Source organism: Aspergillus lentulus (genome assembly GCF_001445615.1).
Source record: "Aspergillus lentulus DNA, contig: Alt04, strain: IFM 54703, whole genome shotgun sequence".
Lineage (NCBI taxonomy): Eukaryota > Fungi > Ascomycota > Eurotiomycetes > Eurotiales > Aspergillaceae > Aspergillus > Aspergillus lentulus.
Window position 1 is genome coordinate 4,418,446 of NW_028322122.1, and position 24,258 is coordinate 4,442,703.

General features: G+C 39.6%; 1 protein-coding gene across 1 annotated transcript; it reads left to right on the forward strand.

The window, feature by feature from the left end:
- Positions 1-11,039: 11,039 nt before the first annotated feature.
- On the forward strand, positions 11,040-13,572 carry ALT_2700 (uncharacterized protein; the record flags this gene model as incomplete). Its single annotated transcript, XM_089599406.1, has 6 exons — positions 11,040-11,136; positions 11,191-11,366; positions 11,425-11,766; positions 11,818-12,466; positions 12,520-13,250; positions 13,300-13,572. 6 exons carry the CDS (start codon positions 11,040-11,042, stop codon positions 13,570-13,572), a joined length of 2,268 nt encoding a protein of 755 aa, XP_089456552.1.
- Between the last annotated feature and the right edge of the window lie 10,686 nt (positions 13,573-24,258).

Genomic DNA, 24,258 nt, shown 5'->3' on the forward strand with positions numbered 1-24,258 from the left:
TATATAATAGATAGACCTAATCTAGTTATATCTAGAAAAGGCTTTAAATGCTCTTAAGGACTTTACTTAGACTAGTAAGATTAAGATAGTCTTATTTAATAAAGCTACTATCTAAGTCCCTAATATATAGTATCCTTATATATCTAATATAAATAAGTCTAAACTTATACTAGATTTTATAAAGCAGCTTTAGGTTAAGGTAAATAATAAGACTATATAGTAGGACAATACTATAAAAGATTAGGTAAGTACTAAAGATTTTAACTAAAGTTAGAATATATTAGCTAATTATATTAGCTTATAAACCCTCTACTAGACTTCTAAACTAGTATTAGCTTAGCTACTAGTAATATCTATATAGCCTACTTCAGCAGACCCTATTAGGCTAGGTTGGTTATAATAGTATACTAAATAATTAGACTATATTTCTAAGGCTTAATAGTATAGTTTAATAATACTAGCACTCTTATAAGTATATTTAATCTAATTATAGTTAGATTATATACTAATACTAAAATAGGAAGATCTTTTTATACTATACCTTCCCTATAGTAAGATTTTTACTATAGTAAATTTTAAGAAGAATTAAGTCTTATAAAAACTCCCTAGTATAAATTACCTAGAAGTAAGGAATTAGTTTATCTTTAAGATAAACCTCCTTAATACTCTTCTTTAGTATTAGAAGACTAAGTATATAATACTTACTACTTATAAATATAGTTAGAAGAAGGCTTTAACTAAGAAGAAAGGAAAAGATACTATCTTTACTTCTAAAGTATAGAATCCTTAAGTAATCTAACTATAATTAGAGCTATACTAACCTTATAAATTTAATTATAAGAAGAGTATAATATAGCTTTAGATCTTCTTAAGTAAGTAGTCCTTATACTTAAGAAGTATAGATACCTAGTTAATATAGATAATTAGGATAAGGAGCTTAGTATTATTATATTTATATTTAATAAGAAAGTATCTATAGCTTCTTCCCCTGCTAAACCCTATAAGGAAGGCTTTCTTACTATATACCCTCTTAATTATATTAAGTACCTTAACTTTATATAGGCATAACTAAGGGAGTATATAAGAAAGGCTACTAAGAATATATTATACTATCCTATTATTAGTAAGAGAAAGTAAGGTTTATAGTTCTAACTATAGTTAGTTTTATTAAACTAATATTTTTTTAGAAACTATAAAAACTATACTAAAGGTCCTAAAATTATAAAGGATTATAGTAGGTAAGCTATTAGACTAAGATAAGTATTAGTACTACTAGTAATTTAGTAACTTAGTTAGAGCCTTAAATAAGATAATAAAGAGAAATAACTATATAACTTTCCAGTCTCTTTTTAAGGAGATTAATAACCTCTATAAAGAGTATAGGTTTAATATTATTAAGGTAAATACTAATAAGGTAAATAATAAAGAGAGTAAAGATAAAATAACTAAGATAGCTAGTAAGGAAGATAGTAATAATAATAATAGAGATAGTAATAATAGAGATAGTAATAGTAGAGATAGTAATAGTAGAGATAGTAATAGTAGAGATAGTAATAATAGAGATTAATTAAGATATTAATATAGTTTAGGTATTTAGTATACTCTTTACTTTAGTATAAAAATTACTCTGGGTATATTATTCCCTAATCTAACTTTAGTTAGATTCTAACTTTATTATTTCTAAAACTAACCCTAGTTAGATTTAAACTTTATTATATCTAAGTATGCCTTTTTATTAATTTTTCTATTAGGATTTAAATCTATATACTCTCTATTACTTAAAGTTCCTAACTTTAAAATATATTATTCCTTATATCTAAGATAAGTCTACCTAAAGGGTTATCTTCTTATTATCCCTTACCTCTAGTATTACTATACTAGTAGTCTTTATTTAGTGATATTTTCCTATCCTTAGTAGATACCTCTATTAACCCTTTACTATCTAGTCTTATACCTATTCTAGATATCCTTAAGATTCTCTTAAGATTTAATAGATAAGACTATATTATTAAATTTCCCTCCCTTAAGGATTATAAATTAACTAAAGACCTTATATATACTAAAGATGCCTTCCTTAAGTAGTAGAGTAAAATAAAATAAGGGAAAATATAGAAGGACTTAATTAAGAAGAAAAGAATAAGATAAGGAGATAAGAAATATTTAATAGCCTAGACTTATTTTAAAGAAGTAGCTATACTATTATAAAATAAACCTAAAGTCTATTATAAATACTATTATATACTCCTTTATTATTTAGGTTTAGATTATACTAGTACCATAATAATAAAAGTATATCTAATAAATTAGAAGTATTTATAGAAAGGTAATAGTCTATCTAGTATAACTAGATAGACTATTACTAACTATTTATTATAGGTAATAGTATATTTTTACTAATCTAACTATAGTTAGATTTATTACTAATCTTATCTCTTCTTATTCCTAGGTTAATATATCTACCTTATAATATTTAGAGGAGGTATTTAGAGATTAGGTTATATAGTTTCTAATTATATATTACCTTCCCTTCTAAACTATTAAGTATATATAATTTAAGTAAATACTTAGCATAGTTACTAGGCTAGGATTATATCTTAGAATCCTAAACTATAATAAGGTTAAGATATATCTTATAGATCTTACTATAAGTATATATTAAGAACTACTTACTTCTCTTCTACTAGATATAAAGGTATTAATTACACTAGATTACTAGATAAGTCTAGACTAAAAACCTTTTATAGTAATTACTAGCTACTAGATCTCTCTAGATTTCTACTATTATAAGGTTCTTCTTAGTTTCCTACTAGTCCTTAGTAAATATACTAGGGAATAACTTACTTCAGTAGTAATAGAAGTTCTAGAGAAGTATAAATTAAGTTAATAGCTTCTTAGGATTACTACTAATAATATAAGTAATAATAGAATAATATTTACTAAGCTAACTAAGAATCTAAAGAAGTAACTAGAGTATAGTAATAAGGTACTAAGTTTCTCCTTTAATCTAGAGTTTTACTAACTACTTAAATCTTAATATTATTTACCTTATCTTATCTATATAATTTAATTAGTAGTAACTGCTTTCCTCTATAAGCTTTATATCTAGGTAAGTAATAATAACCCTACTATAGAGTAGGATAATAAGGACTATATAATTAGGGAAAAGGGCCTTCTAAGAATAATAAAAAAGATATATTTAATCTAACTATAGTTAGATTTATACTAATTAGTATATAGATTTAAAAGCTTATATGCTTTATCCTTATAAGCCTAAAATAAAGAGAATTTTTTTAAAGAATCTAAGATATAAATAATAGTGGTTTATTACTCCTACTTTTAGATTATAAAACACAGTAGAATTTAATATATCTAATATTAAAGTATATCTATTAATTATATAAACTAATATATTAATTTATTAGTACTTAGTAAGAGAAGGATATCTCTTCCTTTAGTCTTAGCCCTAAAGAATAGTAATATATTAAGTATCTTCTTAAGCTTCTTTATAATTTCTATATCTATACTACTATACTCTTAGAACATACTAGAGCCATAGTATATATAGTCTTTAGTATCTATAAAGGTCTCTTTAATTATCTTAAAGATATAATAGTATAACTTTAAAATAAGAGATAGCTCTAGAAGTAATAACTATATAATACCCTATATACTATATATATTAAGCTTTAGGAATACTATAAGAAGACCTATAGCTTTTATAATCTTATATATACTATTAGCATAATTCTTAATCTATATTAAAAGCTTTTATTCTTTAAAGGTGCTTCCTAGATAGGTAATAACTATAACTAGGAATATAAATATTATATAAAGCTTAGAAAGATTTTTATATATTATAAGGAGAAATATCTATAGGCTAGAGCTTAGTTATCTAGCTAAGTACTACTAATTAGCCTAAATTATACCCTTTAGAAGTTAAAATAACATAGAATTTCATCTTTAGATAAAGAGTCTAGTAGTGATAAACTTTCTAAATATCTTAGAGAATATATATCTCCCTTCCCCTAAGTTATTATCCTTATATTAATCTAACTATAGTTAGATTATCTTTAAGAAGATGAGTCCTTTAACATTCTTAGCTAGTGGAAAATAAATATATCTTAATTCCTAATACTTATCTTAATTACTTAAGACTTCCTTACTATCTCTGTAACTAGTGTTAGACCAGAGAATCTATTTAGTATAGTATAGGATATCTATTACTACTAATATAGCTGCCTTGCTATTAATATAATATAGGCTATTATACTCTTAATATATACTAATTAATTTAAAATTAATTAGGAATTCCAGTTCTTACTTAATAAGGTAGATAAGAAAGATATTAATATAGAGAAGGATGGTTAGGATAATTAGAATATAGAGTAGTATATTAGTAATAGTAAAGAAGATCTAGGTAGCTTTAAGGAAGATAATAATATAAATAATATTAATATAGATATACTACAGCAAGAGGTATCTAAGGGAGAGGGGTTTAATAAAGATAATAATTACCTACCTATACTATAGACTATTATCTCTTAATTAGTATCTTAGGGATCTTAACCTTACTATATACCTTATAAACTAGGGCATTTCTAATAGCTTATAAATAGGACTTACTAGGTAGCTATCTTTAATTTAATTAAGGACTTCTACTTTATTCTATAATCTTCTTAAAATCTAACTAGGGTTAGATTACAGATTACTTAACCTATTTTTTAATATATAATACTTCTGTATTATCTTTAATTAGATTAGATAGTTTCACCTAATCTAATAAAACCTTAAAAATTAAAACTAATAGTTTTAACTAAACTTAAATTAGTTTTACCCTACCTAAACTAAAACTAAAATAATTCCCTAGGCTAGGAACTAAACCCTCACCACTGCAAGTTCAGTGAGGGTCAGATTCGATTTTAGTGGTTTGGTTATGCAACTCTAATACAGAGTACCTGCAAGGCTAGTGCCCTTTAGAAATTTAAGTAATCTCTACTTCTAGATTAAGGCAGTGATTTAATCCTTAATATTTAAGCTCTAATATAGAAGGCAAAGTGTTATAAGACTATATTTATTATAAATATCTATAAACTAAGGTAAAAGAAGGAACTGTTCTAAGCTATTATTAGTATATTTTAAGTATATACTAATATTATCCTTAGATTATACTAACTTACTATTAAGCTTAGGATATCTTTACTCTTAATTGCTTTTTTAACCTTATTAGTAATTATCTAAGGTATCTTTATAGGTGGTGGTAAGAAATAGTAGTAATGCTGTTATATTACTAATAAAAGGTAGGGGAATTATTCCTATTTTATAGGTAAATAGAAATTAAATATAGTATTACACCTTTTTATATATTAAAGTTTTCCTAGACCTATACTATGCTCATAATCTGTATAGAATTAGTTTATAGCTTATATATACTAGGTAGATACTGCCTTACTATAGAACTCTTTCTAATAGTTATATTAAGTAATAAAAAAGTATTTATCTTTAACTTTCTTAACACCATTCTGAACTAGATAATCTAGGTATTAGATATCTATATATATAGTCTACTAATTAACTAATTAAGCTGTATACTATAGTTTAAGATTAGAATTCTTTAGGTATCTAAGAAAAAGGTACTGGGTGTAATTAGTAACTAAGTTTTATCTAAACTAAGTATATACTGAATACATACCTGATTTCTACTGAAAACTACTAAAGGCTAGTCTTAATATATTCTTATATTACTATCTCTATAAGAATAGTACCCTGTCTGCTTTATTCTCTACTAGTTTAGTTAAGTAGTATAGTAGAACCTAGAACTAATTAGTAAATACTATTAGTATTAGATAGATATAATCTACTCTTTAGTTTTCTTTCTGATAGCCTTATTTAGAGATTTAAGATAAGGTGAAAGATAGTATGTACTAGGTATATTCTATGCCTATATCTAAAATATTTCAGGTTTAACCTTATTATATTATAGCATAGGATAATAAACTGCCTTATACTTATACTAGTATATTATAATTCCTAAGTAGTAATATTACTAATACTATACTAAGTTTAAGCTATTATCCTTATTAACTTAGGAAAGAAGCTAAAGCTTTATTTATTTTAGGCTAGAATAATAGTAGATTAAGAATTAGATCTTTTATAAGATATACTTAGTATATATATAGCTTAGACTTAAGATAACTTACATAGCTAGTAAGTTTTATAAAGATCTAAGTAATATTACTTTTTAATGGATTTTCAATATTAACTAGATTAGGGATATATATAAAATAAAGAATCCTAATCTCTAAGTCTTTTATCTTAGGGTATTTTAGAATTATTAAATGCTCCTTAATCTAATTAATAGAAACTTTAGATTAACTACTTAATAAAATAGTTAATCTATATTAAGTAATTACTTCCTATATAGACTTAGCATATACAAAGTATAGGGATAGGATACTTACAAGGTCAGTTCCCATGGATAATAGAATATTTAATTTATCTAGATCTAGTAATAGTCCCTACTAGGAATTATCTTATAGTCTGCTTATCTAGGCTAGCTCCTTAGTATTAGAGATATCTAAGTTAATATTATCCAAGTTCCCCTCTGGGTTTTCTATAGTTTGGGATTCATCTAGTAGTGGTTCTGGAGATAAATAAGGTTAAGCCTAAATAGATTATATCTATAGTTAGTATATAAACTAGTTTAAGTATATACACAGCATATGCAGAGCATATACTAATAATAAGAAAGGATACCTTATTAATAGAATTTAGGAAGTAACTAAGCTAGTTACTTAACTCTGCAGTATTAATATTAGTTATCTTAACTATATAAAGCCTAATATACTATAGAAGGGTATCTTTACACTAGTTAATAAAAAACCTTAATTAAGGGGAATAGAATGGAATAATAAAGACCTAATATAGTTATACTACTTAATAAGTATTACTAATATTTTACTTAGTGCTAGGCTTGGTATATACTAAATAGGTGTCATACCTTTTGAAATTAATTCCTTGTTTAACACCCGCTCACCTACTTTTGGTTGGCACCCGGTCAGGTTTTTCCGACACCCACTGAGCTGCAAGCCCAGGCATGCCCAAACCGTTGTAACGTCGGGAAATAGATGTTCTTGGATAATCGACGTCAAACGTAAATTTTCCTAGTTCACCCTGCCGTTGGACCATATCCTCAGGCGTGCATATCCGGAAAAGATGGAAATGTGAGAAGTGCAGGAACAATCTATTAAATCCAGGGAACCAAGAAAAGTATCCTTGCCTATTAGCCTCTGCACAATTTGGCGCCCCGGCTACCTTTTCCGTCCAATAAACTGAGAGGATAGTTGAGATGATGGGGTTTCCTTACGTTAGACACCGCCCGAAACCCCGTTAGATAGCCAGACTTGCACGAACCTCGTCTTGGGTATTGCCGCGTCCGTTGACCACCTGCAGTGCGCGACGTTGGACGCGTCCGTGGCGGTGGAAATTGCAATAGCACACTTCAAGGAGTTTGGCTCGAGAGGTGGACCACCGGCGCAATATAACTCTTTTGACCACTAGAAGCAAAACTGGAGATTCAATGTGCGTGAATATTGTTGTTTAAGTGGATTATCAAAATTATTCTTCCCGAATTGATATCCATGGCGGTTGATAGTCAGCTTACTCGTATTGGTAGTGACTTCTAGAAGTTGGTGCTCTGCCACGAAGGAAAAGCTGACCTAACCTAACAACACCGCCACATCCTATGAGACTAACTATTCACAGACTCGCACAATTAATACTGAAATTCCGTCCCTCTCATCAGAAATTTCGCTGCTTGCTTGGTTCATGAAATATACTGAATGCGGTGAAGTTGGGCCTTTTTAGACAAGATGGCGGAAATGGACTACTTAATCACAGAGTCCGATATAAATCTCAAAACTAAACCCTTTTAGATAATACGAAAGTTAGGTGTACTCATAGTATGTTAGAAAGGATTTTTAATAACAGGCCCCGAGACTTCGCAAATAAGCTGCCCATTATTAATCGAACATGTTGCTTCCTGGTTGCTGCTAATCTTGGTGTACCATCCTGGATTGACTTGCGGCTGTGTAGTCCCATACCACCTCCAGTAAACAGTGTAGACGCTATTGGATGAAAAGCTAAAGTTGGCAGTCTAAATGTTAGCTCTCTGTTGACTTCGGTGGGACTGCAGCAACTTTCTTGGAAGGTTGTTCTAGGGTTGGCTGACTCACCCGTCGACATCAATCCCATCATTGAAGTAGCCGCCCTTTGTTTGCCCTGGAGGAACCACAGCTATAGAACAAGGCGTGGTAGACTCTACATCATCATTGCCCCCGTTGATGTTCCAGACTAGAGCAATAGAAATCAGAAGATATCACTTACTTGTCTTGGTCATAAGTTAACTTACCACTGCAAGTGGCAGTTCCTTCGTTGTTGAATTCTGAAGACCACACTTGCCAAGGACTGTTGCCAGGACTGTTGTTCTTCACACTGCCACATGGTGGCGTGAGACAGCCGCTTGCAACAACATGAACCGGGCACCTCGTGAGAAGAATGCTAGTCGTGACGAGGAGAGGGACAGTGACAGGTAACTTCATAGTAACATTAGTAAGTTGTTCTCTTAGGTTATTGTTGTGTTCCGACAGTTTGTAGAACTTTCATGATTATAGTATCCCACCCTACAAAGTTCATTGCTTTTATATATAACCGTAGTTTAGTTCCGTAGTTTACGTGGATCTCAAGCGTCAGCATTGTATCATTTCGCAACAATTCGATTTCAGTGCAGCGCCATTAAGCTGATTTTTAGTGTAGCCTATAATCTGAAAATATATTGACACAAACGTAATTGTTTGTCATGACGGGTCAGTTGATCTCTTGAGGGGATTGTATTATCGCTGATTGGCGGTCCTTCCCTCTTGGAAGATGTCATTTCAGCTATGAAGAGGACAGCTTCTAGTTTCAGTTCATTTGAAGAACTGCCGACATGTTCTGGGCCTCCACTACTGAAGAACTAAATAGGGCTTTTGGTGCTGTGCGCATGTCGGCCGCAAACAGCCTGATATTCCACACGACCGGTTCCCGCAATAGGTCTGTCGGATGACTGACTGCGCCAAGACTGCAAACCGCGAAATCCTAATTATTAGAATCTGTCTGAGCTAGCTGGGACAGTACGGCTAGTAATCAGATCAGGTGAATAGGGTCAGGGATGACGTGGAGCGAAACTAATCTTGGACGAATAAGTTGATTGATTGAAGAGAAAGGAGTAGTTCAGTGAGGCAGGTTGAAATACACCATAGATGGTTCTGATACTTGGCGTGACGATGACCGTAATCTACGGATACCGGCTTGCTACACACAACCCAAGAGAAGTGGATCACTCAGTATAGCCCCTATATGACGGTTGCCACAGCCGCCGCGGGGCCACGCCTGAGATCGCCTCGAAATCCGACGAGAACGGAATCGTTGCGTTCGTCTTATCGCGCTCTACTCGATGGTACTAATTATTGACGGGGAAACCCTCCGCGCGATCCTGGACCCTAGTTATGCTTAATTCATGTTTCTAGAGATTTTTTGTTCGATACACTTAATGGTTTCCGAAAAATTGGCGCGGCTTACCTTCTAACAGATTCTTGAAATATTCATGGTCACCACCGATTCGTCCCAGAACACAACAGCATAATGTGTCACTAAATTCATCAGTGGGTTGACCCTATTACAGTAATTTGGCAGTGTGTTCAGATAGACACATCGAGCAAAATTCAGGGCAAATGCGTCGTGCAAATTCCCAGTCCAGGTGCTATTTTCTTGTATGGGATTTTAGGATCGTCGCAGAAGGAGTTTTCACATGTGGATTATCGTTTGGAAAGGCAGTCGATACAGACTCAAACCTAGGATCGGACATGCAACAGTTAGTAACAATTCGTAGTCAGTAAAAAGCAGTGACTCACTGGAGTCGGTGCGTTGTAACATAGAATCCCAGCCTTGTTGCGCTGTATCCTTCGGTTATGCTGATGAGGCAAATTTTTGTCTCGATAACCTGACGGAGCGACTAATTGAGATCTCAGGTGCCTACAGGGACATAGCTTCCTGAATTAACAGAGCAACGACATGGAGCTGGCAAGCCACTAGCCTAGGACTAGGCTTATTACGAGAGAAGTTAAGACCCACCAGGACGCTTAAATAGAGAGCGGGAGAGCTGCAAACGGAACTCGCCATCTTCAACACAGCTCGAGGGTTCTGGTTTGGCTGTTTGCAGGCTGTACATAGGGGCGAACCTCCTGAAGTTACCAAGTGTTTACAGATATTGATTTGGGAATAATGGCCAACAGGAGGTCAGCCAATGACTAGGTGTTATATTGGCTCATAAATAGCGAGTCAATCTTTTAAGCCTATTAGTGACGGTAGATATGATATGATAGACATACTGATTTCCTTTGTCCACCGTCCTACCATATCAGGATCAATTAGGAGAAACTCTAGATTTTCATCGCATTCTTGCGACCAAGCATCGTACTGATTATTACAGAATGCATTACCCTTAGCGTAAGAACACGTCTTGTTTTGGTCAAATGCGGAGCTTGGAGCCACTCAGGAATTTGCATGTTTCCATATGCGATTCGTAGAAAGGTTATCTGAATCCAGCGCGTCTTAGGTTCATTCTCAGCTTTGTTAAGTAAGGTGATTACACGCACACTGACAGGAAATTCTTGACTTCATTGGGTGGCGTTTATATCATTAGCAATTCAATTCCAAATTATGAAATGAATGACGACGCCTGCGGTAATGCCAAATGCCGTCTCGAGATTCTCAAGTCAAGGAAGGTCTAGCATAGGCAAATATAAAATGGGCGACTACCGCTCCATTTATGGCCGTTTGATTTTATGTCATGTATTACAGTCCATATGGAAACGTCGGCAAGTGACCTGATTTCCTGAAATGTGACTGGTTTACTCTCTCGACGCAAAGATATCTCAATAGATCTTTTGATTCGCCTCTCTGCATTCTAAATTTGTGGAGCATCACTGTCTCTTCACGACGCAATGAGCGAGGTGGAAGCTCAGCTGGAGGCTAAGGCTATCATCCAGATCGAAAATGCCTGCAAGCTCCTGCGGAATGCTATCTCTGCTGCTATACCAGGTGTGAGAAACATAGTCACCTTGTAACAATCCGTACTAACATCGGCCAAAAAAGTTGCGCCGGAGCAGTACATGACGATCACCGTGCCAGGGACTATAATTGACGTACGAGACCTCGAAGATGGCGGTACCTTTGTTTACGGAGCTCAGTACTCCGCATTTCCACCTAATGCCGTTCGACAAGCAGAAGCGAGACTCGTCGACGACATGGTTGCGCTAGCCAAAATGATGGTACGGTTCTAATTTACTCTGGTATATGGAATTGTGAGGTACTGACCGAACCTGTCAGGTTGGCAGTACTGGCAAAAGTGTCGCAAGAAGCTATAGTAGGGCGTTGGACAGTCTTGTTCCCAAGAAGGCTACCGTCAGGTCTGGCGGCCTTAATCCAATTCGTAGCCCGGGTGAACCTGGTTACGATGCTGCGATGAAGTACCTTACCACGGCGGATAGTAAAACAGGCCTAAGTCCCGTCGATATTTATGTGAAGAAGCAGGCAGCTTGGGCAAATGCTCAGGACGAATGGGATAAGGCTAAGTTGCAGGCAAAAGAAGCAGCTATGGCCAAGTATCCGAACGACATCGTCCTTCAACGCCAAGATTATGATGAATGGAGTCAGGCCAACTATCGAAAGGTGGGAAACGCCCTTCTATGATTAGCATCTTCATGGCTCTAACGCATGCAGTTCAAATTTGCCGTGCAAGGTCGCTGGATGGACTGGCTGTCCAACGGCCACAAGTATGACGTTGAGTTCAACTTTGGCATGATAGACACCGAGTCAATCATGGCACGCGTAGAGAGCAGCAAAGAAGCTATGCGCAACTCCACCATGGTGGACTCCGACGGAGCTAACGAACTCTTGGGCGTAAATCTCACACCGAAGAATTGGGCAACTCTCTGCAAGGAGAAGCAAGAAGGGTGGACCAAGCGTAATGGAGCCTACTCAATCGACCAGGTTGATGCTGAGATCCTCCGGCTGCAAAGAATACAAATCTCTTACGAGGCAATGAAGGAACTGATGAGTACAGATCCTCCTACCTTCCCCATCAGCAACCCAGATGTTGCAAAGCCGTCGGCCGACGATGCAGCATCAAAGTCAGCACTTGCTGGGGCTTTCAAGAGAATTTACACTGCGGAGGCTGGCATGAGTACTCAGAATGCCATTCTAAGTTCCAAGGCCACGGATGAGGAAAAGAATGCTGTCACCACCGGCTCCGACTATCAGAACGCAGTCAAAGAGCTCAAAGAGGCCAGAGAAGGCTTGTATCATGCCATTAAAGCTTACTCGAAGAACCAATCAGCATGGAAGAAATACAATCTTGCAGCCCTTCAAGGTCTGTAACGCCGTTCTTTTCGCTAGGGACAACCTTCAGCTAAGCATTCGCAGGTGACTTGAAGGAACACATAGAGACTTGGCTGGCGGGAACAATCAAGACTATTCAAGATCAGATTGCCGCCCTACAAACCAAGAAAATAGAGAAGCGTTCAACCCAATCAATCAAGGTCGACGCTATCGCGTCTGCCAACTTAGAGACGGGGATCACGGGTACCGAAGTCGCGACGGAAGGCTCCGAGCTGGCAGCTCCGATCTTTAACATCGCGTCTCCGGCGGACAACACTACTGGGCCAACACCAACGGGCACTGCTGCTGGCAAGGAGAGCAATCCCTGGGTAACCATCTCAGCATCCTTTTCGGCTGCTGAACAAATGACCACCCAAAGCACCAGCAGCTGGGGTGCCTCAGTTGGTGGTGGTGCCGGTTGGGGTCTCTGGTCGGTCGGTGGCAGCTATGCGCACAACGAGTCTCATAGCGACAGCACAAGCGACATGGCCAACTGCGACGTCAGCATCACCTTTGACGCAATTGTCGTGAACATTGAACGGCCTTGGCTCTATACCGAGATCTTCAACGATTTTGAGCTCGATGTCGCGGACAACGTCTACCTGAGTCCAGGCGCAGAGGACTTGCACCGGTTAATGGCTCAGCAGAACTTGGTATCGTCGGATCCGAAGGATGCCGGCAAGGCAAATCCGAATATTATCAGCGAGTTGGCACAGTATAATTCGTTTCCTGCATTCCCGACTAGTTTCATCATTGCTGCTAATACCACCATTGATGTAAGTCATTCGCAGACGGGTTTTGCCCGCTTACTGACCTGAACAACAGTTCCACGGCGATACCCAGCACATCGAAGACCACTTCAGTGCTCAGTCCACGTCTGGGTCTGTGTCGGTTGGGTGGGGACCATTCTGTGCGAGGAGCAGATTCCAGCAGGCCTCCTCCAAGCAATCCCACCAGATGCAGTCGACCGCAACTGGTTGCAGGCTCACCTTTGGTGCTCCGCAGATCATAGGATGGGTCAGTCAAATTCTGCCTGCGCTTCCGAGGAAGGCTGGTTTTGAGCCAATGGTGCAGAATAATGTAGCTCCGAAAGTATAAAGGTTTCAGCAGAAAATTCAGGCTTGAAGGCTGGCCTTACTCAGTTTGTATGTTCTTTTCACTGAGAGAATCCTGATGGAACCAATCGGTTCAATATGAGTCAAAATTGTCACCTCTCGTCAACTGAGAGATACTCGTTGCAATCGCCTTCACTACCTACTCAATACAATTTTTGAGGCTGAAACTCGATATCTTTGCTGAGCGTAGCTTCTAACAGGAATGAAAGCATTAGGTAGGTGGGTATTTAAGAACAAAGATGTAAGTATAAATGCCCAAACGGAGATACGGCCGTAGGAGGCAATGGCATGTAAGCCTCCACGTCAAGTGCAGAGGGAGAATCACTCGACACATTTGGACAGGGTTTTCCGCTTGGTGTGGGTCCTTCAACATCGGGAGTTCTACTCCCCTCGTATTATCCTTATCCTCTAGCACGGTATACGTATCTGGAAATGTTCGCCACCCACATATGTCCGTTTCTTTGAACAGGCCTTTGTGTGGGATCAGTTGTCTATCACTACTACAGCTTCTCCCACTCCGCGTAGATGTTGATACAGAGCTTAGTGTTTACTAATTACCCATACTTTTGGTGTTCTAGCGATTACTAGATCAGGAAGTTTGCTATAAATGACTCAGATCTAGTGTTTAATAAGGTCTTGAAGAGTGGTATTGCTTGGGTTGTTGCGCTGGTGCGTCCTGGGTTCGAGGGAGCTGTTGACCAGTATGCTATCTTCCATTACTCCCGCTCTTACCTTCCACGTACTGAAAAAGAGCGAGTCTAGGCAGGAGCTCCTTAATTAACGTTCTTCCGCCTTGTGGGTGAACCTCGCGAATTGGGGACGAACCTCATTAATCAGTCTTTGGTGCAACATAGTTAGGAGTACAGATCTCCTTGGGATACAGTGATGATGAGTCAATGGCCACAAAACTTAAGTCCCAGTCGTCTCTCTGCACATGCGCTGGAAGCACGATTGGTTTTGACTTACACCCACTGCCGGATGGTCTTGAGTCGCCTACTACAATCAAGCCAGCCATAACGGGAATCCTCATCTACTTGGACAAATACCTCCAGGTGCTGCATAATAACAAGAGCATTTCCATCAGCCGTGGCAACAAACCATTTAGCACGTAGCTTTGCAAGCATTTAGGGCGGTTTTTCTCAATCCCCAAACCACATGTGACTGAAGGCGCTCCTATCAGTTAGGTCCTGGTTGTGCTTTCCACCCAGTCACTTAGATCAAACTATACCTTCAAACTTAGTAAAAGTACAATCCAACTCTTGGAAGAAGATCGCAAACTTCTTCCCTCCGGAAGGCCATGGAAGTTTCTCAACCCATGGCCGGTTCAGCGAGATTGCTAAAAGGAGCTGGCACTAGTGAATAAAGATATGGATGGCCTCCGCATGGTGAGAACCATGTTTCATAAATGTTAAGAGACCTGTTGATGGCTTCTACACTAGTGTTAACATGGTCTTCACAGATGCAGCTACTAAATCACTGGATGAGTTGGAGTTGCGGCTCTTAATCCACCTAAACCTCCTCTCCAATCCCCGCCATGGACAACCTCACCCGAGCGCTTTTGAATCTCGGGGCTACTCATGTGATATCTCTAGTAAGATTGATCTGGCTGTCTCTAAATCTTGAAACAACATTTAACTTTAACCCGCGGCAGAGCACTCCATGAGGATTCATATTTGTATAGACGACGTGATGCACCAAGAGTTTAATGCAAAACTTGCCACTGCCCTTTCTCACAGCAAAACTTACGCATCTCGAGATTCCTCTCAGGCGAACAACAGGCCTGGACATTCATCCCCGATAGCGGGAAAGGGATACGTCGGTGTGACTCAACAGCCAACACGGTGACAAACAAGAGAATATGAACCCCGTAAAGGTGGCCACGCCTGACGGTGAGCAGGACATATCTTAAAAAAGAAGGGCTATCACTCCTGTCATACATCTATCTGGCGTTAGTAGGGTTACCTATGCCACTGTGTTCAGTGTCACTCCCATTCGTATTGGCAACAACAATGTATTTGTGACTTAAAAACCAACGGCGACCGAATTTGCAATCATCTCTGTGCGTCGTACCACCCATCGTTACAGTATTTGCGTACTTCCGTATAAGACATGCCATCAAATCGTCTAAAGCTTTTGTTCCGGGCAACAGCTATTTATTTGTTGCTAAGGCACACAGTTCTTCGATACAGCTGATCTTGCCAGGAGTCTGCTTAGTAGACTTTACAGTACCTTCAAATTGATCGAAACGACCCTTCTGCGTTCGTCCCCTTCGTATTCTTTTGAGCATATGAGGCACGTCATAACCAAGTGGTAGCCACGGGGCGTGGTTTCGATGTAGCTCAATCATGTATGGGACTGTCACAAGCAGGTGCAGCCAAATGCTTTGCTTTCGCCGAGGCCGGAATGGCCTTTCCGAATCTAAACTACAGATTCCTAATGCGGAGTGCTATGGTTCAGATCGCCAGGGTGGCACGGTCCGTCATCGGGTCTAGAGAATACCAGCACAAGTGCCTTCATTCAGCAATCAGATTGCTATTCGCCCGGTCAATCGATATCGTTTAAGGCCTTGATCTCGGTAAACTTCACGGGTAGATAAGCTACTGGCCAATCTCATTGTGTCAGTGGGAGTTTGCCGCCCCAAATAAAGGGCTGGTTGCTGTAGCAGTCACAGTTCTAGCTTCCACTATGAGTCAGGCATGACTGACGACTTGTGCGTCTGGAATAATGATGTCATCGGGGATCGGGGAGCCACGGATTATCAATCCATATGCTGATCGTTCGAAACATCAGCGACAGGTTTCGTACAGTAGAGAACCTGCGCGCTCTAGGCTCTTAAAATTCAAGGTAACTTGCACTGAGCCTACAAGCGGTCGCTTGGCTCCTGAGATGATGGCTGCCCACTAGTAGCATTGGTGATAGACGGTGATAAACACGGACAGGCGGCATGGTCCAACATCATCATCATTAGTTCTTGTCTGCAAGGAAGTTTCATGCTTTGGAATTCGAGCCCTCGTATGGGTTTGCGCTAGACCCATCAGCCATTTCCTTGTAATGTTATCTACCAACTAACAGTATGGGTCAACCATGAATAAGCGCTCAAGTTCCGCGCCGGTATAGTCCATAGTCTGGTCTGTAGCTTTTGGGTAAAAGTTGACGCACTTCTGTTCCATACGATTCTCGGATTTCTCACCAATCCCACTTAGCATTTGCTATAGCTCCATGAGAAATGACTACTCAGGACCCGACATTCCAGGACCACGCAGTTCAACCGCAATAATGATTAAAGTTAACCGGAATTGGTCAACATATTAAACCCAGATCATCAGTCACATTGCGTATCCAAATGTCAAGCATTCCATGACATGTTTGTGCAGAGAAGCTGTGCTACACCCACTCCTCCCACTAGGCCCTTCGCTGATGCTAGACCAACTATGGGTTCTTTAGTTCAGTGGACTTATTAGACTCTTGTCCCTTGAGTTTCCATTCTTTCTGGAAGCTGGCGGACACAGTCTCAGTCAAATGCAGAACACACTGGACCTTTAAGAGCAGGAGTGTTCATCATGGTTGAACAAGAACAATGTCACTGATGGACTTCTACGTGTTGAACCATGCCGATTACAATTGATAATCGCGGTCGAACTACGTAGCCCGTCGAAGCAGTTACCTCAGGGCTATTATTTGGGCCTCTAGAGGCGATGCAGCCGACTCTGAGACTATGAGCTGCGCGAGTGTTCATTGTGGTTGGAAAGTCTCGATGGTTCAGGGTTCAACATGTTGAACATGCCGCTCCATCGTGGTTCAACTGGTTCAATTGGTTGAACGTGGCTGTTGATTCGTGATTGTCGATTGCCAAGTGGGGCCTGCTAATCGGAGACTGTCTCCCAGATTTTTGGGGAAAATACGAGGCGTCGTACTCGTGTTGAACCATGCTTGCGATTTTCATCTAATCGTCCTGAGGACACCAAGAGGCTGGCGCTAGGTAGGCCAAGCCTGAGCCGTAAAAACACGAACAGCAAAGCACGCAGCTTCTTTGTCCTGGAAGGTGGTACCGACTTTTGGGTGTTCGGCACGGTTGAACGATGCTGCGGGCGTGGATCAACATGTTGAACCACACAGCCATGTCTTTGACTGTCTTCAGGTTTGAATCGTGTAACTAAGTTGAGCTACCGTCGTTCGGGAGGCGGAGTGTGCTGACTGGTGCAGCCTCATTTTCCCACGACGATTTAGACCTCTCTGACTTACTTCTCTACGTTCTAGAATCCTGTCATATGATACGAGAAGGTGAACGGAGCGTGTCCTCTTACCGTATGGGTATGCATGTCAATGTACCCATTTCATCATCATGACCGCCTTGGAATGGGATGCCCATGGTTGGAAACAAATGTCGAATGGTCTCCATCTTGCCCAGACTCCTTGAACACGATAGCATGGTGTAACCTTAATAGCTTCAAGCTCCTCGAACAGTACACCATACCTTTGTCATGTCATAATGAGCTCTTCATGTTGTTATGAAATAGATCAAAACAATATACTCCGCAGCCAGGCGTTAGTTTCAGTAAAGCTTCCCTACTACACAAGTTTGCGCATGGTATACTGACCATCCGGTGTTAAAAGTCAAAATCCTAGCCCCATTCTACACAACCATGGTGTTTGTCGTCGTTCTACCATGTTGAAATGAGTTTGAGTACGTATATAGCCATTGCTTCTATCTTAGCTGCCTCGGATCTCAGGAGCAGTTGTGTTATTTTCACCAGAACCTTGGCCCAGATCTCATGGAGCCGTACGCTCCTAAGATAAGTATCGTTCACCTTTCAGACTAGTTAAATCTGGTCACCCTCAAGCTTTAAACTACTACACTAGCAGGCGCAGCTTAGGTGGATCCCAGGGTTTGCCACGAATATAGCAGCAAATTAGACTCAGCATGTGATTGGCATCCAGAAATACTACACAATAGGTTCAAAACCCTCTTGTGCTTCCTTCTATATTGTTTCAGATAACAAACAGAAAGTAGACATAGAGGAAGGAGAATAGGACAGGGGATTTCTCCCAGCTCAGGAGAGGCTGCACTTAGGTCTGGAAGTGAAATACAACACCAATCTGTGGGAGTTGCTGAGTAATGTGGTAATAGGGGAACAAATCGGCTTCTTCCGGGACCAGGATTGTCTGATTTGTTATATTACTACTGTCTGGACTTCGACTATTTGCCACACTGTGTCATAAAATCCCTTCAATCACTAATGGCATTTATAGGGTGCTTGATGGTTCCTATATCTAAAATAGCCGGCGGGTGTCACAGCTGAAAGTGGTAGCAGCTATTGTTCCACATCTGACTGACCCCAGAGCTGATCTTGCAGGACTTGCGAATTGGGTCTGATTTTGGTGATATTCAGTACCATGATGCCATAAACCCGTAAGTGATCACCGAGGGAGATGTCCAAAGTCAAGATCGTAACAAACAGGCAATGCCAATTCTTGTTTAGCTATCCCTAGTGCATTCGGCAATCTATTTTGCCTGCTTACTCTTCTACAACAGACATTTTCACTACGCAGATGCAGTGGTATATGCGCTTAGTATGTCTCCGGTATCCGTAATAGCAGCACAGACTATGTTGCTGCTGCTTTTATAGGGTATAGTTGGCCTTCTGCTAGGTATTTTAACCTATGGAAATTTAGTAAGAAAACCGGGAGTAGCACCCTTCGTAGGCAACTTGTGAGGTAAGGGATCAACATCCCAATGCATTAAAAGTATCTATTAATTCAGCTTGAAATATGCACTTTGTTTGCAAAACAAAACGCTGCTGGAGCTTGCGACAGCTAAGGAAGGAAATATAAAAAAAGTATGGATTGGTCCTGTTAGGAGATATCTTGTATATACAACCTGGACACCCCTCTCTCCGCTACTTCCAGCAGCAAGGTTAACGATCAACACTCAACCCTAGTTGAGTTCCAGCGCCAATTTCATGTCTCTGCTCACTAAACTAAGTTTTTATAGATGAATAACGTCTTATCTCTGCTCCAGCTGACTGATTAGCTCGTTATGGGGCGTACTCCCTGATATAGTGCACTGAGGTTCTCCGTTGACATTCGTACAATGTGCCATCTGGTTACTTCGGATTTTTGTCCACAAACCCTTGTCAATACGTTGGTCAATTTGGAACGATTCCCACCAAAGATTGTATTTGATATCAAGGAAAGTAAACCTAGGCAACATAGATTTTAGCATGATTCCAACTGTCTACTATGACGATGCTAAAAGCAATATCGCGTTGGAAGGGTTTGGTCGAGATACCCACCCGTCAACATCAATTCCATCATACCAATATCCACCTTTGCTTTCTCCGCTATCAAGTCGATCTAAAACGCAAGATTGATCTGCAGGCTTCTCTGCTGGGCCACCGGCATTGTTCCAGACTTTAGATATTAGTACTTGTCTGTTATTGTGCATACTCTCTTACCCTTGCAGATTCCTGGTGTATCGGCTTTGAACTCAGCCCAATACAATGGCCGATCACTCTCATTTTCTACTCGGCCACACGGTGGTAGATCACAACCGCCTGCCTGAACGTACGTCGGAACGATTGCAAGCAAGAGGGAACTCAGAATTGGCCCCAGAGAAAGAGTGCTAGAGCATTTCATACTGTTTGATCTCCGCAGCCAAAAGTTGATAGAAGAGTGCTGAAAGATATAATTACTATCATATATAAAGATGATACATATCGGTCTTTATTTGGAATCACACCAAACATATTCTACAAGCCGTTCCAAACATGGTCGGCACGCTTGTCATGTCATAATGGTGCAATCACAGTGACGTGTGAATTACCGCCATGTGCGGATGAGTGAGAATGGCTGTGGGTTTAAGCAAAGTGTCTTAGCCCAGCGCGTTGGGAATTCAGGTGTTCGGAGATCATTAGAGTTTGGCCTGCCCTCTATTCCCCCAGTCGATTGGTAACATGTCGCTGTGGCGTCTTGCCATAGCATTACCCCATGCTGATTGACTGGAAACATAGCACAACCTAAACGAACCAGGGAATACAAGCACTTACCGGTCTTACCATCCTACGTTTTTCTGGTAGCTTCTAGCTGACTAATAATAAGCTTAGGTGGCGTCCAGAGGTAGCTCCCTCTGAGGCACGGCTGTCGTTTTCTTCATGAGATTTGGCGTGGCCGGCGGGTCGCTTTTTGGCTGTGGTGTTGTGTGCCACAAGAAAAGTTACAGATAAATATAAAACTTTCACCCTTGCAATTTTATACCTATCTTCTTTCGAAGATGAGACGCCAAACTTCTCTTAGCCCTTTCGAGTTTCAAGCTTTCCCAAAAAGATAGTTTACACGTCATGAATGGTCAGCTGGCCACAATTTTTGGGGGGAATACAATCGGACATAGTGGTGATGGACCCTTTCAGCTGATCAGGAACAAGCCCGTGAAACAATTTCTGTGCTGCTGCTCTAAGTCTTGAAGCCTAGGCAGTGTTGTAGTAGGAATATAGCTCCATATAATTTCGAATACACATATCCTACTTGAGAGGGTGAGTAACGTTTTTGATCATATGAAACAACAGCAGAGGCTGGTGATTGGTTAGCACGAATACAGCCAATGGAGAACAATGATACATCGCCGTGAAATCAAAGAATAACCTTAAAGCACGGCCGAAAACCCACTAAATATTCTGCCTAAGCTCGAGCTATTTTACTTCTGGTGTTGCATGAAGCTTACGCATATGGGCTGAGCAATTATGGAGCTGCTGCTCGGCAGCTGATGAGAGCCTGGAGCTAACGTAATCGGTAAGCGAGCCGCCACTGCAACCGAGCCGCCACCCAAGATTGGCCGGAGCCGAAATTGAAGCTATTTTCAACCCCTAAAACATGATTATATTACTAAATCTAGTTATTCTTGCGCTGCGGACATTGCAATTGCTTATGGCCTAGAATATGGCAGTCGCTGCAGCGTGGGGGTTCCCGTTAAGGGTGTTGTTCTGTATCTACTACCTGCTCTCTAGGGATAGATGGGATAGCTTTATCAGCCTGATTCCTGTGCTGAATGAACTCCTGCCCTTCCTGGATAGAGAATCCCTCTGTAGCTTCTATCTGCCTCCTAGATTGCTTCCTCTTTTAAAGCTGCTTCTTATATACAGCATGTAGATCCTGAACTTCCTTTCTAAGAAGGATAGTATTATTTATTACCATCTCACACCCCTTAATAATGTGATCTAGCACAGCCTTTGTAGGGGTAGGAGGACTATATATATACTTCCTAGGTAGCTTCTTAAGTAAGCTTTCCTGCTTTTTTAGCTACTTAAGATTATAAGGCGTCTTTGGCATGGAATCAGTTGATTAGCTACCTGGTAGTGTAGGGGTTTGAAGCTGGATATTTAGCTAACTAAGCACCTGATCTAGATTTAGTAGTATTAATCTAGTTGCTGAAAGGCCACTTTTAATATTTTCTGATGAAAAGATTGCTGTATGAGCCTGTGGTTAGGCCTTAAGGAAGTTAAGCTTATTAATATAGTTAAAACTAAGTTGCATCTTATCCTTAATTAAGCGGCCATATGCATGCTTTAGTGGAGAGAAATAGCCAACATCTAGAGGTTAAAGGAGATGTGATAAATGTGTAGGTATATAGAGTAGAATAATATTATTCTTACTACAGATTTAATTAAACTAAGGTGTTAGATAGCTCCTATAGCCATCAAGAATTAATAGTCTATATCTACTAGTTGTATGACTGGTAGTTACAGGAATAAAGACTTTTTGATGCTATTATAATCTAATCTAACTAGTCATCCATCCATTCTAGCTAACCTTAATCTACTAGTTAGCTGGTAAGGCTATATCTTGATACCAGCCCTTAATATGGACCTTTTCTGTAAAGATAATGCATGGTGGAAGCACCTAGCTAGTAAAGTTAATATACTCTATAAATATAACCCATTCCCCATCCCCTGGCTGGATAAGGAAGGGCTTACTAAGCATCTCAGCTCTTCTAACTACCTTAGCAGTAGCTACTAAGCCTATTACAAAGCCAGTTTTATTAAAGTTATAGATATCTTCTGCTGTAATCCCATGTTGCATTATTGTAATCTAGATATAATAAAACCATTCTTAGATGATCTTTAGGTCTTCATATTTAGTATGCTGGTGTTTATAGCGCCTAGAGAATTGGGTTTTAATCTGATTATGTAGTTTAATGAAGTTATATACCCATTTCTCTCTAATAGTCTGGGTAGGAGTTGAACCACCCTGCATAAGCAGGATATTCACCATTTCTTGCACATGAGATGGTCAGGGAGCTGCTCCATGTTGATCCATAGATAGAATCCATCTAATAAGTGATTCCTCTTCATTCTGAGTCATTTTATGGCCATTTGCGCGTGCTTCATTGCGGTATTTGCTGCCCTTTAACCGATCGCGTAGAGTTGATATTGCAAGTAGGATCTTGCCTTCTTGCTCCGCTGAATTTCTTGCAATTGTACGGAGTACGCGTTTTTGGTGGCATAGTAGCTGGTTGGATAGCTTCGAATTCAAACGCGTCGGAATGCGATGAGGAAGCGGGCGGCTCGGTTGCAGTGGCGTCTCGCTTACCGAGTACGTTGAGCCACGGAGCTTCGGAATGACCTAATAAATGCTGGTCTTGCGGGTGGCTGGAAGCTTTCCATCCAAGCTTGTTCAGACCGCCAGGCTTGACTAGCAGACCTCCTGACTTCAGGCAGTTAGGTGCTTTCTTATGGACAGTCCGGGAGCTGGGTGGTGGGACCCAACGACCCTATGTCATAATCTTCTAGGCAATTCCTTATTTGAAGACATATATACAATGATTAAACATTACGCTCCTTTGCGGCATTCTATGGCTCAAAAATGGGCCTCCTGCGCTTCAATGAATATATTGTTATTGCCAAGTCAATATTTAGAGACGTACGTCATTGGGCCGATACCCAGTTACTTCAGCCGCGACGCGACGACATCTGCATATAGCTTACCTCCCAACCAACTATACGACCCAATATCCAAGACACTCCTACAGTTCTCATATTGGCGGATTTGCCCTTCCGTGCTAAGCCCTAAATCATTACCCACTCGTCTCAAATTCGGATTTCCGGCAAGTAATGATTCTAGGCCCCTGAAGGTCGAGGGAGGTCTGATGATTTTCGAAGTTTAACTCTAAAAGTGCCACCAAATTTAGTCTCCACTTGCGAATCTCAAACTGCCCTATTTTCTAGTTTGAACTCACACCTTTGAGTTGTACAACGTCGCAAACAGTAGTACGGCTAGCATGTCCAAATCATCTGATTCTTAGCCGGCTGAAGACCCCTGATATCATCATTACACGCAATGCTTTTCCCTTTGAGTTAATCCGGTTGCCCTCACCCCTTGTGCCCCTAAAGTGGAAGCACAGGGTATCATTGCAAGCGTCACCATGTTGCCACCCTTGCATTCAACAGCAATAAAATAGTACAAAAATATGATTTCCTAGGGTTCCGCGCGACAGATCATGTGTTATCCAGATTTTCTGAAAATTTACCACGGGCTGCCCTTCACAGAAATGGTTAGAAAGCGATACTCCAAGCAGGTGCCACGACTTATATAACGGCTATATAATGTTGTTGATCCCTTCCACATCTTCTTCATTAGGATAATCCAGATCCACTTCCATTCTTACAAGTCTATAACA